Below are 14,995 nucleotides of genomic sequence, written 5' to 3'. Positions count from 1 at the left end.
GGACTAGAAAGCTGAAACCAGGTGGTGTGTTCATGGACAAAGAACCAACACAGATGAGCATAGGCTGGGCAGGATCTATGGAGGACATCTTGAACAGCCTTCTGCTTGAAGCCAGACTAAGTGGAGTGAGACTGGGCCTCATCCACAGAAGGTTTTGAAATCTCCAAGAGTGGGAACTTTACTTGCAAAGCTTCTGCTCTGGGTTTGACCATCCTCACTGTCCCCAATTCTTCCCTTATATCCAGTTGAATTCCCCTTGCTGCAGCCTGTTTCTGTTGACTCTTGCCCTTCTGCAACTGACCTCTAAGAGCAGCTTGGTTGTTTCTTCTTTTTAATGCCCTTGTAGGTATCTAAAGACAGCAGTTGGGCTGAATTCTGTATTTGCCTTTCCTGAATTTCACCAGGTTCCTCCAGCTTGGCAAGGTCACCCCAAAGCAGCCACAACCAACAGCATAAGGACTGCCCCTACTCCTGCAACACCCCCAGCTACAGGGAGGTGCACTGCAGCCTGTGACTCAGGTTATTAATGAGGATGTTAAGCAGTACCAGCCTTCAGGATCAACATAATTTTCCTTTCATCAGTTTGAAAAAAAATGACATGAATTCTGAAGCTACACTTTGGGATATGTTTTAAAATAACAACTGCACAAAGAAAAAGTCTTATTAAAAACCCAGTTTCACACCAATTCAATGATGAGTTTTAATACCAGAATTGAATAATAATTATTCCTCGGAATTTTGAGTGATGACTGAGGGAATGGAAGGGGGCACTCACAGCATCACTGAGATGCTTATTCATGCTCCAAGACTTCTCCTTTTATAATTCCAGTGTTTCCACACTCTTTTGCTATCCACACATATTATGCAGTGTATACTTCATAACTATAAGAAACTGCATACTAGATGGCTGCTTCTTTTGACTCCTGATGGCACTTTATACATATATTTGAGGAAAGTACACGTTTGGAATACACATTTGGAGCTGAGAAACATCACTGGGGTATTGCTACACTATAAATGAGCAGTTTGCAAATGCTCACAGCCTCGGATCCTCAGACATACACAGACGTTTGTAAAAACAGCTTATTAAGAATAAATGACAGTCTTCCTACTGAACTTCACTTTTGCAAGTGAACATCCTTTAGTTTCTCTCCCACATACTGGATCTAGCAACAATATCACAATGGTTCATTAAGCAAGGCTCTGCTAACTTGCTTCTAAAGCTTGGGAAATGGAGATGGCTGGACAAAACCAGTTTATATGGTCTTTCTGCCACCTGACATGGTGGAACTGTACAGAGGGCAGCAAGGACAAGAGCTTGTACAAGCCAACAGTTTCACACTCCTTTAAAGTCAGGAAGATGGAACTTAAAGCCCATTGCTGATAAGTGCCAACTGTGCTAGTAACATATGTAAGCCAGGAAAACAGTTGACTATTTTCTGCTACATTTAAATTTAACATGAAGACAGCACTAATATGTACACAATCCTGTACGTGACATTACTGTAAAACCTGTACAACGCACAGAGCCATGCCTATCACGCTCTTCCATAAAGTTCTGCATTAGCAAGTTCCGCATGGATACAAAGGGGTAAGGTTTCATACAGTTCACTGAAGAGCAGTTTTTCCCCTGGAAACATTTAGGAGCTGCACAGCTTTCAACTACCAATGTGCCACGAGCACAGGAACTAACATGTCTCCAAGAAAACATCTGTGAAACCAGTACAAGTTTACTGACAAATACAACATCACCTACTGCTGGGAGCAGAGCTGTGAGTTACACACACGACCTGAAATCAGTGTCAATAAAACCTATGGTCAACCCCAGCACAGCTCATCTGCTGTCTGTATTCCAATAAATAAAGGATGTAGGAGAACAAACTGAGCCCCAAAACCCAGGAACAGTACATAGTTTAGAGTCAGTTCCAGAAATCGATACAGTACTTTTCTAGTGACCCTACACCTGTAATTACAGAGTTCGATAGTAAAATTTTTTCAAGATCTGAACGGAGGAAAAAAGCCAATTCAAAATGCCTAAAGAACAACTATAAAACAAACAAGCCATTGCTATTTAAAATTTATGCAGATGTATGACAAACAAGCAGGAAACTCATTTTCGTTCTCTCTGAAGGTAATATGAAATCAGAACTGTGAAGTCTCGCTGTTCAGAACCAAGCACTGCAATTCTGGAGAAGTAAAAAAAATCCAAAGAAAACTCCCTGAATACCACCATCTTCTAAGAGTTATTCACGTCTGATAGATACTTGAGGCTCAGAGTTCTGCCGTTTCTGGCAATTCATCAAGAGACAAAGGAGAGGAAAGAACACAGAAGCAGAGTGTGATAGATTCTGGTGGTAGTTCTGAGACCACCACCAAGTACACAGTAATGAAAACACTGCACTGATGAACATGAGGAGCGTGCAGGGAAAGCATGCAGCCTGTTTTGAGCACCGCATCACTTCCATAAGTGGTCTTGCAATCTCTGTATAGCAGCTACTGTGGCAGCAGTTAGAAGTATGCTCCTGTCCTCTGCTAGCTACATATATACTTACCATACCATTTACAGTATGTGCTTTGTAAAAAAAAAAAGATCAAGCCATTTTCATGTGTGGTAAACAGACCATTTCAGGAGATTAAATAGTATTTTCTCATCTTAACTGTGGGAATAGCTGGGTGTCTTACAGCAGGAGTAAGACTGCGCCTTTGTTTTGCTGTAAAGTTCGCTTGCATTGATGTGTGCCATTAGGAGAAACACTGACAAGATATCAACTCGTTTTAGCTATCAGACATTGAACATACTGATGAAACAGCATAAATGTTTGCACATCAGCTGGACTTTCACACACAAGAGCACATACACACAAACACATCGCTACTTGAAACAAAAAATAAATCAAGCATCACTAAAATTATTAAACCTGTAACAAAAGAAACGTAGGGCAGATTAAGGTGCACACAGCTACAGCCTGAAGTCAAACCTGGGAAGCCTGATGTCAGATGACAAAGGTCTTAACTGAGATTTGGACAATAGTAGCCTAATTCCATTCTCAGCTGTTACATTCCACATAATCAAATCAGAGATTATTTAAAAACTCAAGTTAATAGATCTGATTCTGAACAACTGGACAGGACAACTTGAGTTTGAATGCTTGTAGCTGTTGCACCTGAACCATTTGAGAAGCCCGCCTGTAAATAAAAAAAAGGTTGAAAAACCCACAGAATTTGTGTGGCCTTGAAAAGGAACAAAACCAACTGAAGTCCAAACTTAAAAAGAATTTGACATGCTGGTGGAAGAAAAGAAGGAATTAAAAAAAATAAAGTTAGTGAATTAAAAAAAATAAATTGTAGCACCAATCTGTGCCAACACGGACATCTGGCAATCTGTGGAATTCTAATTACCTCTTTACGCCATAGGCCATATTAAGCAAATTGTCCAGCCTGAAAAGAGAAGGAGGGTCTTTGGGTTAATGTCTCACAGATGGCAAGATCGCTCAATGGAACTATTATTAATAGCGTTCCATTTTCAAAGAAGAAATGTTCAACAAGTTTCCCACACATCTAAAGAGCCTAAGAACTCCTGGCCTGCTTTGTTAAGTTTGAGATAGTGCTGAAGTTTCCACCACTGCATTTAAAGTAATTTTAATTCATCTACAGCCTTAGTAAAAACCTTACTTCTCCTGGTTTGATTTGTTTTTAACAAGATTCACTTTTGGTTTGTCAGTTTAGACAGCATTATGAAATCTCTGCAAATAATTCAACTGCTCACCTTCCAAGGTAACTCAGAAAGAATGTCAGTACGAAATGAATGGAATTGAAGAAAACCTTGATTTTAACTACTTTAACGTAGTCTCTCCACTAGGATACACTTAGTAACAATCTGGCACAATGCATCAGTCTAAATGACCACCAAGTTCTGCAGAATGGATACAGTCATCTGCTTTCTGTAAGCTCTTTACTGACAGAACGTTAAGCTGTAACTTCAAGGGACATAGCTGCATCGTAAGATACACTAAATGTTTGCTTTTCAATCAGTCAAATTACTTTATGATCTCCATTCATTTGCACTAAGCCACTAAAAAACTACAATAACTTTTGAGTAATTTGGTAAAGCTACTCAGTTACGGAAACATTCACTTTTTTCCCCAAAAAGAGACTTAGATTTGGATGGTGAGTTGCCTGAAAGTTGTTACAAGAATAACGAGGACGTGTACTGCAAACACTGGCTTGTGTATCAGATGGAATCAGTGTCTTCACAATATATACAATGAAGTATCTCCAAAGCTATCTGTGGAAACACATCAAGCACTAATACAAGGTCTCTTCACAGTAAGAGCAGATATCTTAGGCTAAATTTAATGATACTGCTACCGACTGGAACAGACTCAGCTTTTTTCCTCCTACCAATCCGCTGTCATTAACATCAAAGTCTAGGCTGCATCAAAACTGTAATAATACAGCAGAAAATAAAAGCATTACCAAAAAAATTGCTAAGAACAGGGTAGTCACTGCTCATTTGATTATCAGTGTAACTTTGTTCTGTCCTCCCTTTTTCTATGAGGCTTCATGAGATCCAATAGTACAGTACTTCAGCTGTTTTAGTAAATACAACATGACTACTGCTGTCAGCAGATTTTCCTCCTCATTCTCCAGGAAAGAATATTTAATTTTACAAAGAAAATCAGGTCAGCCTACGCAACTAAAGCACATTTCTCCTGCACAGCACCTGCCCCACATCGTCGTCGCTGGTAGAATTTCAGTTCTTTTCCAGGTAATTACCTGAATCTCTGAGCCTGGTGGTGGAGCGGTCCAGGATAGCGTCTGTTGGGAGATTGATACAGCTGTGAAAGGAGTGCCTGGCTTGTTTTCTGGCTGGGGTTATTGGCAAACTTCACAGTAATTGGTTCCGTAGCACCGCTAGGCTTCTGGCCATTTAGTCCCTTTATGGCTTCTTCCGCCTCTATTCTCTTATCAAAACGGATAAATCCCACACCTCGAGAAACCCCTGGGAAGCAGAAACACGCAAACAAATGAATACATGCAGGAACAGCCTCATCTATGCCACGATGAAACAGAACGTTCATTTTGATTTAACACACTGCTTGCAAATTAAGATAAGTCTTATAATAAAGAAAAATACCATTCCCCAGTTGTGTTCCTTGCAACCAGACCCTACAATATTTGATATAATCATTTCAAGAAAGCACCACTGTGTTTTCCAACCCCCATTAAAGAAATAACCAAGTACAGCTCTAAGCAGTATCAACTACAGAGTACTGGATTTTTATTTTACGCTAGAAAAAAAACCCATCATCTTAAACCTGACCACCAGCAAGCATTTGCAATTTTACCATCTGGAAAAAACATGCACTCATCAAGGAAACTTTTTTTGTTTAACCTGTGACTTGATCAACCAGAATCCGTGAGGTGATGATGCGCCCATATTGTGAGAATAACTGCTCTAATTCTTTCTGGGTCATTGTTTTCGGAAGGCCGCTGACATACAGGTTCGCATCTCTGATTGATGCTGAACTTGGACGGGCATACGACACCTAGGGATTTAAGCAAAAGGAACACCTATTAGTAAGCAGAGCTGCCCTTCGCATTTTAAAGACACAGATTTTCTCTCCCACAAGAATCAACTCTACATGCAGTAGGCTGAGCAGCCCTGGAGCCGAGGTGCTACCTGTCAAGAAAACCAAACCAACCAAACCAGGATAGGTTACGAGAACAAAGGCGGCTGGAGACTGACACAAATGCAAGGGCTCTTTAAGCAAACGCACAAAGTAGTTATTGTTCAGAGGCAGATTAATGTGTGACCTCCCACGCGCTGCTTTGTAAATTTACCCCCATGAGTTGTGGGTGTATGGATGATGTACTGCATCCAATATGCAATAACCTTAGAACTCACAAAGCATCCTCAAGTTCTAGGGTGCTTTTCTTCAAGTGTCTGAAACAGATCAGGTTATTTACAGAGTGATCTTTTGTGCTCTTTGTATTCTCATCCTGAGCTGGCGAAACCTGCTCCTGCTGAACAGCAGAGCACTGGTGAAATTCAGCTAAATGAACATCTGCTCAGGGAACTGCATACTGACACTCATTGTCATATCTGCAGTTTATCACAAGAAGTTCCCTTGCGCTGTAAGCCCAAACCAGACCATAAAATATTATGACCAAATAAACAAGAAAAGCAAGCTGAGGCACTGCATGTATGCCATCAAAAAATTATTAAATCAAATCCTTCCACTGCTCTTCTGCCTACAAAAACACAAATCCAGAGCTCAGAGAAAAATCTCATCTATAAATTGTAATCAGATCTGTAAACTGCAGTATGTGCATGAAAAGCCCTCTGCACTATTAAGATATACGCATTTAGCATAACAAACTGAACAAGAACACTTCCCGGATAAGGCCTAATTGCAACCATTCAGCACAGATCATGAAGAATTACTTTACAGCATATCTGAAACAGAGTCAGATCTAAACCTGAATATTTTGCGCTTCATCTTGATTTAAACATAAACAGATCAGTACATTCCTGTATGTCTTAAAATGCCTCCTGGAAGAAATGAGGGGTCCTGTCACAAATGTAACGCTTTCAGTGATAGTCTTCCCCAGTCTCAGCCCCAACACAAATGATGTCAAATGGATGTCTTCATGTGTTTTATGTGTCAAAGAGTTGTCTTTATGCCCTCCACACCTAAAAACAGATGTTGACTCAACACAGAAAATGATGTGAGTGACTAATATTTGCTTCTGCACATAATAGCAGACAAGCTCAAGATTTCTCGTTTTAATATTTTTGGCAACTTTATAACTTGTACATTTATACATAACCTTTTCAAACTAACATTTTGAGAGAACGCTAAAAGAAGGAGGTAGAAGCACTTAGGGAAGGATAGAAAAAAAGAGGTTAAATAAAACATTTGCATCAACTGAGACAAGCTCAGGGGAAGCACACAGGCCTAACAAGCTGGGAAAGACTAGACATGGTGCTTGAAATCAGTTTTGCTGCGTGTGGTTTGGTGGCTTCACACTCACCCCTCAGGCAAGTACTGCTGCATGGCCACGGTGTGATCTGGCATAGGCTCTGGAAGACAGGCAGGCCCAGCTCCAAGGCCTCCCAGAACTGACAGACCTGCTGCCAGGCATGAAGGATAGGAGCAGGGTCAGCATTTGAGTTTCAGAGCACGGTCACATAACAGGCTGGAGGATCAGCCCCACACCAGGTGCCGAGCATGGGACTGAACCCATCTCCTGAGGTCAGGGAGCTGCCAGCTGCCCACAGCCAGGCCCACGCCACAACATCGGGCCAAGCAGAACCTCTCTGCACCCTGCAAGCGCCTTACCTTAAGAGGGCACTGCTAAGGTTCAGACTCCTACAGCTTAACCTGCTTCAGGAATAACAATTTAAAAAACACTTAAGAGCCTCTCTGGAGCAGGGGTAGGGACCTTTCCTATTCCTCAAAATTGAGCGCTGCAAAATTAATAAAGTTTCTAGGAAAACAGCCAGGGGTTTCCTTTGGGTTTTCTCACTCTGGCACATTCATTAACCAAATGCCACATTACAGGGAAGATGAAAAGTACTGGGATATGCAAAAACACCACTTCCCAGAGCACTGAGTGCCTGACATTTTATATATAAATACATAAACACACCTCTATGTAGGAGAAAAAAAAAGGCTCAGCTCTTTTCTTGTGGGCTATGCAGAAACGCAGAGCTAAGAGCCTGCATGCTCAGAAATTCATCTTCTCTCAGTACATCTAAGATGCATCATCACTCAGATCTAATTCTTATTTCCTCCTGCAATCAAACACTCAGGTTGCAGGGGAGCCTGGGCCAAAGAAAGAAGCTGCCAAAAGCAACTCAGCTCTCTTTAATATCAAGGAGAAAAGGTTGCAAGCTGAACGGACATGAGGCGGTAGTGTCAATTATTTATCTCCTTTTGAATCTTTTTCATCTTCCCTCTCAGGTCAGCCAATGACAAATCGATTGGTTACACCACACGATCCTGCTTTCAAGCTATTATTCAGTTAGTGCTGAAGATGGGATGTCTTTCCATGTATTAACTACCTAAGGAAGAAAGCATCCATCCCAACCCTCCCTCCATCTGACCAAAAACAACATACTATGGAAGTTAAAATGAGTGCTGAAATCAGCTCTCATTTTATCACTGAACTATAAAGCACTCAGGAATAAGGCTGCATTAGTTCTGTGTTTGTCTGTTTGTATGGACATGATATTGCATTTCACTACATAAGATGATTCTTTGTTCCTCTGCAAGGAAGGTAAAATACCATCTGATTCTACAGCTTACCGACCTTAGTTTCTAAAATATGTAGAGTGTAACTGTGGAAAACGACACCCTAGCTAGGATCTCTCATCTGTGAGCATCAGCCTGTAAGTGCTCCTCTCCAGGATGAGCTGCCTTCAAGAGTCTAGGCTGCACTGCTCTCTACAAACACTACTGGGGAGATACAGGGTCCAGTATTTCATACCTTTCACAGTAAAGAACCATTCTCTTCGCTCACGAGCAAAGAAGAATCTCCAAGTCAAAGCAATTATCTTCCCTATTGATTCCCCACCATTTCCCAATGCAGAAAACTTTCTGAAAAATGTCTAACCTCCAGACTTCCCAGCGCGTAAATTAATGCAGTCTGGTCTTTCCAAGTCAGAGAGCCCACAAAGGCACCTAGAGGCATGAACGCATCCCATTTGTCTTCCAAGGCACGGCTCTGAATGTTATCAGCCACCATTTCAAGAACGATGCTCCTAACTGTTTCGCTGCTGTTTCTCTTCAAAGACTCCTTCAGCTCAAATGCTAATCCTGGACTTGTCAAAGTTGTCACATCACGAACCAGAGCGACCTCCTGGCTGCTGCCCGCTCCAGAGGACAGCGCTGTTAAGTGACACTCCGGGCGGCCTCCAGAAATTCCTGTGTAACGTCTTCAGAAGTTCTGAGCTTCGCTGTGACCTTAAAAACGTTTCTGAAAGGCTGAGAGCTTATCATGCAGACAAAACACAGATGTAGGATCACTGGCGTGACCTTGGGGTGAGTCACTCAGTTTTCATGCAAGGTCCAACTACACAAAATGGGGACAAACCTGTCCTGGGTCCACCACCTCCTATGGCAACGGTGCGCACTGGAAGCACTTCAACAGAAGTGGTCAGAGCTTCACACACGTAAACAAGCACAATCTCACTTTCTGATCATGATCTACATAATGCCAGACAACTCACTACAGCCAGAAGAGACCATTTCCTCACAGCCACTCACCCATGCCTCAATCCCGTGTCAAAACCTCAGTCACTCAGTCACAATTCGCTTGGTCAGAACCAACCCAAGAACTACAATCTGGAGTGCCTTCATGTCAGAGGCACTGCTTTCTCTCCTGTCCCCAGTCCTGGGCTGGGGATGGCAGGGGAATAACAGGGACTTCTGGGGAGTGACAAAGTGCTTCACCACATAGCAATTCAGTGGTGTTTTGCTGGGACTCGTGATTGCTGATGAGATACAGTCTATCCCAACACTTTAGGAGAAGCATCCACAGATGACAACCTGCAGGCACTCAGGCTGTACCAAGAGCAGGGCTAAGAAATAATTGCTCCAGCTCTGTAGAATGAAAAGGAGCTCATTGGCAAAACTGAAGCAGTTAAAAAAGACATTTCAATTAAGAGCAGATGCACGAAACTACAGGTAAAGACTCTCTGGTGCCCGCTGAAAGCAGTGGAGCCAAATCTGAGCCTTCAAATTCACCCCTGAAAGGTCCTTTGAGTCACATCATCACTACAGGCAAAGGGATTTGTTAACCAGCACTGAAGTCCAAGCAAGAATGCAGACAGAAGCCATTAAAGAGCAAACACCTCAGACTTCATCGCAGCTTTCCAGATCTGAAAAATCCTTCCATCCAAGGCTTTATCCGCGTGCCGCAGCTGTGGCATACACCTCTCTTATGAGGATTCTAACATGCAGAAGCTGAGGATAAGCAATTACCTTGATGACCAAAGGAGGCACAGAGCAGCCATGTTCCAAACCCACAGCTACACGTCCCGTAACCTGAGTTTCCACAGAAGGAAGGTGTGCATCACACACCGCAGCTCCGTGGAGCAGCACACGCAGACCTTCGCAGCGCACATCCAGCCCCACCATCCCTATGCTCAGCTCCTGACATTCCCACAGCTCTGCTCAGACCCACCACCAACAGCTGTTCCTTCAGCACGGGGGACTGGAGGTGGCTGATCTCTGGTTATCCTATGGCAATGGGACAGGCTGCAGCTTGGCAGACAACCACGAGCTGCACAGGCAGACAGAGCCTGGATGTTGTAGAAATACCCGGCCTTTAGAGAAACACCAGAGCAACCAGACGGCCGAGCAGCAACGCTGTTACTTCACTTCCAGAAAATACAGGAGTATTTTCTCCCACAGACCTATTTGCTGTGTTTTCAATTACCACCACCCCATCCTATCGATCAGAACAGATTAAAGCAAAAGTAAACATAACAACAGAAAAGTAGCAGCAGTTCTATCCCTTGTTATTTCTACACTTAACTGAAAATTAGAATAACCTGAGATGCAGAAGCAGCCTCCGACCAGAGAGGAATGATGCTATTGCTTTGGTAATAAGTCCACCAAAGCTTTAAGACAGAACCAGAAGGAATTCAGGGCTCACAGAACCCAGCTTCCTTCTCCCCTCACAGAGGGTTCTTTCCACTCCAGCAGTTGGCACAGCATGTTACCTGCTCCTGCAGGAGAAGAAAAAAACAAACCTATTTCTCAGGCGACAGAAAAGGAAGGAGAAGGGGATACAAGCCCGCACTTCAGGTGGTCAGCTGCTATCTTTTTATTTCAGACCTGCTTTCAGAATTCTGATCTGCCCTTGTTCCAGCATCCCCCAACGTGAACCAGGTCACCTCAATCACCAGTAAATAGCAGAACACCTTCATGTCCTTTCAGACGCTGCCCAGTTTTTTTCAGGGAAGTGTAGGATTTAAGCAGCCTCTGCCCCATGCACCACATATTGTTTTCTCAGATTTGATGCAACTGAATTGCAAGGCAATCTTCAAGAGCAGCAGTGACCTTTCATACGCTTTTATGGATGGGCAAATTTAATTTCTAAAAATAGATTCGATTTCTGGAATATACATTTATTTCAACACATGCTCCATCTTCCCTCATTCTAAATTTTGTAGAACTATGCCAACCTTCAGCTACAAAATTGAAGTGAAGCCCTTCCCCCCCCTCACAAAATGAGGGTGCTATGAAACAACAAATAACACATGCCCTGCAATCAGCTGAGGAGGAACAGAACATGTATAACCTATTACCACTGAACGCATAACACTTCCTTCAATGCTTGCTTCTCCCAAACAGATTTCTGCAAATAGTCACCTCTCGACTTTGACTTGAAAGGGCATCACTGACTTAAATAAAATGCACATAAATATTTTAGCTGCTTCAGTGAGAAGGGATTATTTATCGTAACAATGAAATAACAGAATGCGCTTCTTTCGGTTATTTTAGTCTGCACATCTGAGAGCAGAGCAGGCTGTGCCGGGCTGTTCTGCTGATCCTGCTTGAAGCCACATCCTCCGGAGCCAGCATGGCCGCTTTGCAACGCATCAGGAGAAAGAGAGATCATTCGGCTGCCATGAGACGTTACAGAAGCGAGGAGGACAGGATCTGGGGACACGTGCAGAACTGGAAGCTACTGAAATTATTTTTCTTCTCATCAACAGGAATTAAGGCTTATGGGGTCAAAAAACAAGTGCAAATGTGAGCCCCCCCCCTGGAGCCAGCTATCACCCAGCCCAGGCACACAGACGCAGGACTGCTGAAGCAAGGAGATGGGAGGGAACAGCCAGCAGGGCCAAGGTGACCTTGGGGTGCAGAAGTAATCCATGCCTCTGAAAGGCCTTGCACAGCTTATTTAGGTGAACTTGCTACCCAGGCAGCTGCCAGATAAAAATGCAGCTGAAGAAATGCTAGTGCAGGCTATGGCCACCCAGCACCCACAGACAGGCAGAGGTGGCTGAGGGCTCAACCCATCCATCAGCGCTGCACTATAGACTCATTCTACAGAACAAAAGCTGAGCTGTGCTCACAAAGAACAGCATAAATTCATGCTCACTACTTTTCCCTTTCAATGTTATTCTAGTGTTAAACTAACTTACTTTTAGCTTACAGAATTATATGCCAAGTCCCTCTCCATATATCATCTGAGAAACTTTTTTAATGCATTGGAGGCAAGTGTTTAATAACTGTAAGGACATCTTAGCTAGACTAAAGTAACAGGCTCAAGTAATCAGGCAGAGCAGTTCCAGGAGATAACATGCTCCAGAACCTGGCAGGGAACCCCACTGTGCTGCAGGGCAGTGCTGCACTGGAAGCAGGCAAGCAGGAGAACATCACAGTGCCGAGCACAGCTCCGCTGCTCCAGGCAGTGGGGACATGGCTGGTGGCACTGCCAGGATGGGGGACAAAGTGGTTCGCTGCTTGGTTAGCACCAACACAGGAAAGCCACCTTCTCTACAGCAGTGCCAGGGAGGCAGACCTTATCTAGAGAAATTTTTTTTTCTAAATGAGCAATGATACAACTTACAAGTACAAAAAGCTGTAAGTAACATGAGGTAACCACGCACAATCCTGCAATTAAGAACAAGGTCAGAGGCAGCTGGTTTGGTGTCCCTCTGTACAAAGGTTGGCTACTTCAAGAGAAGACTCCTTTGGTTTGGTTGTCGGTGATGCTTAAAAGCACATTAAAGTCGTCCATACAGTTCCTTCCAACCCCTGACAAAATTATGCAGCTCCTGTACATGCAGGTTAGGTTGATCTCTGCTCATTATTAGATTTAACAGCTTTCAGGAGTCCAACAAAATGCCATGTGCTCCAAAGAAGTCTTGCAGCTATTAATAAGCATGAAATAAATCCCTAACTAATAAACTACTGGTATTCATAAAATTTGAAGGGAATAACAAATAAAGGAAAAAACATTTGGCAAAAAGAAGTTCTGTCCTTGTAGGTTTCTGCGTAGCACAAGATTTCATTATTAAAGATAAACTATTAAGCCTTCCCTTTTTAATTCTGCAATTTAATTAAGTGCATGCATGAGGAATGTAAAATCATTTGAGGAGTTTTTGGAGGTTATTTTTAAGCCTGCATGGTTCTGTAACTGTGGAGTATCGAACAGAACAGCATTGCTCCGGCTCACAAAAATAAGAAATGTACAACACAAAATCAGTTCTCAGGACAAGAAACGCAGCACCTCCGATCAAGCTGAATAGTGTTCAAAATAGACCCGTTTTTAAAGATCTAAAACAAGTGTGGCATTAACCTGTACTGAGTTTTTAATGAAGTATTTATGATGCAGGAAGTGTTCTCCAAATATTTTACTTTTCCTGACAATGTAAAAGTAATCTGGAGAGCAACTTACTGCTCAGCTTCTAACTGTAAGCAAAATAAAGTGCTGAGTCCAAGCACACATTTCCACCTGCAGTGGCAGATAAGACCAGAGATTCTGCTGCTCTGCCATGTATTCTCCTGTACATTTTTCTCTCCGTTTAACTGTACAAAATTAGGCTGAGAGCACTCAGATACACAGCCTGCATTCATATCCATGAGATGGACCTGTCTGGTCTAAGGAAGACCTGGAAGGAGTAAGGCCCATGCAACTGTTATGCTCAAAGCCCTCAGAACCTCTGCTCCGGACCAGCCAGAGCAGGGAAAGCTCGCTCGAAACAATCCTCAGTGATGCCAAGGAACTAAAAAGTACTTTAGCCTTAAAGAACACCACCACCTAAACCCCAACCTTTAGAGAGAAAAAGAGTACTGACCATACGTTACTTTCTTTAAGATAAACTGGTTCATGTTCCACGGATGCTTTCAAAACCAAATTATTCTATTTTCATATTCTTGAACTACCTTTAAGCACAACTGAAGCACAGAAGAATGTTAAGAAAAATGTTACAAATCCAAGTTCAGCATCCTCAAATCTACTTCAGTTTGGATCACATTTGCTGCTTTGTCCCCTCCAGTTTTTTCATTCATATGTCCTAAGATGCACTATTTATCAGATCTCAGGATGCAGAAATCTTCTGTAAGCCTTTCTGAAACAGCTTCAGCCAGGCAGCAAACAACACGACTGTAGAAATTTGCTTTTCTTGTGAGACCACTAAAAGAGGTCATTGAATAACTAATGGTCTATTACAACAATGAGATGAGAGACATCAGTGGGATCTCTAATCCCTCCAGCTTTTAAAAGAGTAAATCAGACTAAGGATGGGGAAATGGAGATTTTTTTTTTGAGACTGAAATATCCTAACTTGAGAAATATACCCTCAATACCTGCTAATGACACAAGCGTCACTGAAGACTAATTCCATGTGAAGGTACTTCCATTAAGACAAAGGAAGACGTGCAAGTTAATTACAAATACACGGTCCTGTATTTTACATCTGTTTATGGTAACAGCATCACTGCGGCTGTTCTATTCTGCATTTAAATCTCACTACAACATTTTAAAGGAGAGGAAGTAACAGGAGGCTCCTTAACAATAGCAGCAATTTTAGAGAAGAGATTTCATCTCCTGCACATCTTTTCCCTATTCCAAGAAGGAGCTTGTTAGCTGAATGCCCCTTGCAATGACAGATTAAAGTAGTGGTGAAATTGCCAAAAACTCTTTCAACTACTTTATCCTCTTCCTGAATTGAGCAAAAGGCTTTTTTTTGTCTTACCTTTATGGTTTTGGTCTGGAGTCTGAGTCCATTTAAAGTGTTAATGGCTTTCTCTGCATCCTTTGGATCAATGTAGTTAACAAATCCATATCCTAAACTCTGCCCTGTTGAAACAAGAAACAAGGAAAAAAAGGACTCAGTGTTTTGTTGGTTTTTTTTTCCCCTGGAAGCACACACAGCTTTCAATAACACAATCAACATTTTCTTACACTGATCCTTTCACCACTGCTATCCCCTATGGTCTGTATGCCATTCTTCACTACTTCA

The 14,995-nt window shown here is 42.5% G+C and overlaps 1 protein-coding gene across 23 annotated transcripts in view; it reads right to left on the bottom strand.

Moving 5' to 3' along the window:
* The window catches only part of ELAVL4 (ELAV like RNA binding protein 4), a 75,658-nt gene that overhangs the window by 4,295 nt on the left and 56,368 nt on the right, over nt 1-14,995 (bottom strand). For 18 of the 23 annotated variants that reach the window (XM_015290954.4, XM_015290956.4, XM_025152754.3 and 15 more), the window contains exons 3-6: nt 14,729-14,832; nt 5,396-5,549; nt 4,777-5,002; nt 3,400-3,438 (exon numbers count right to left, since the gene is read on the bottom strand). In XM_015290954.4, coding sequence (XP_015146440.1) covers nt 3,400-3,438; nt 4,777-5,002; nt 5,396-5,549; nt 14,729-14,832 — 523 coding nt within the window. The remainder of the gene's footprint in view (nt 1-3,399; nt 3,439-4,776; nt 5,003-5,395; nt 5,550-14,728; nt 14,833-14,995) is intronic. The other 5 variants (XM_040704501.2, XM_040704503.1, XM_025152752.3 and 2 more) reach the window with 1 other exon arrangement.

This window comes from Gallus gallus, chromosome 8 (genome assembly GCF_016699485.2).
Source record: "Gallus gallus isolate bGalGal1 chromosome 8, bGalGal1.mat.broiler.GRCg7b, whole genome shotgun sequence".
NCBI lineage: Eukaryota > Metazoa > Chordata > Aves > Galliformes > Phasianidae > Gallus > Gallus gallus.
This window is presented reverse-complemented; position numbering and strand designations above follow the sequence as displayed.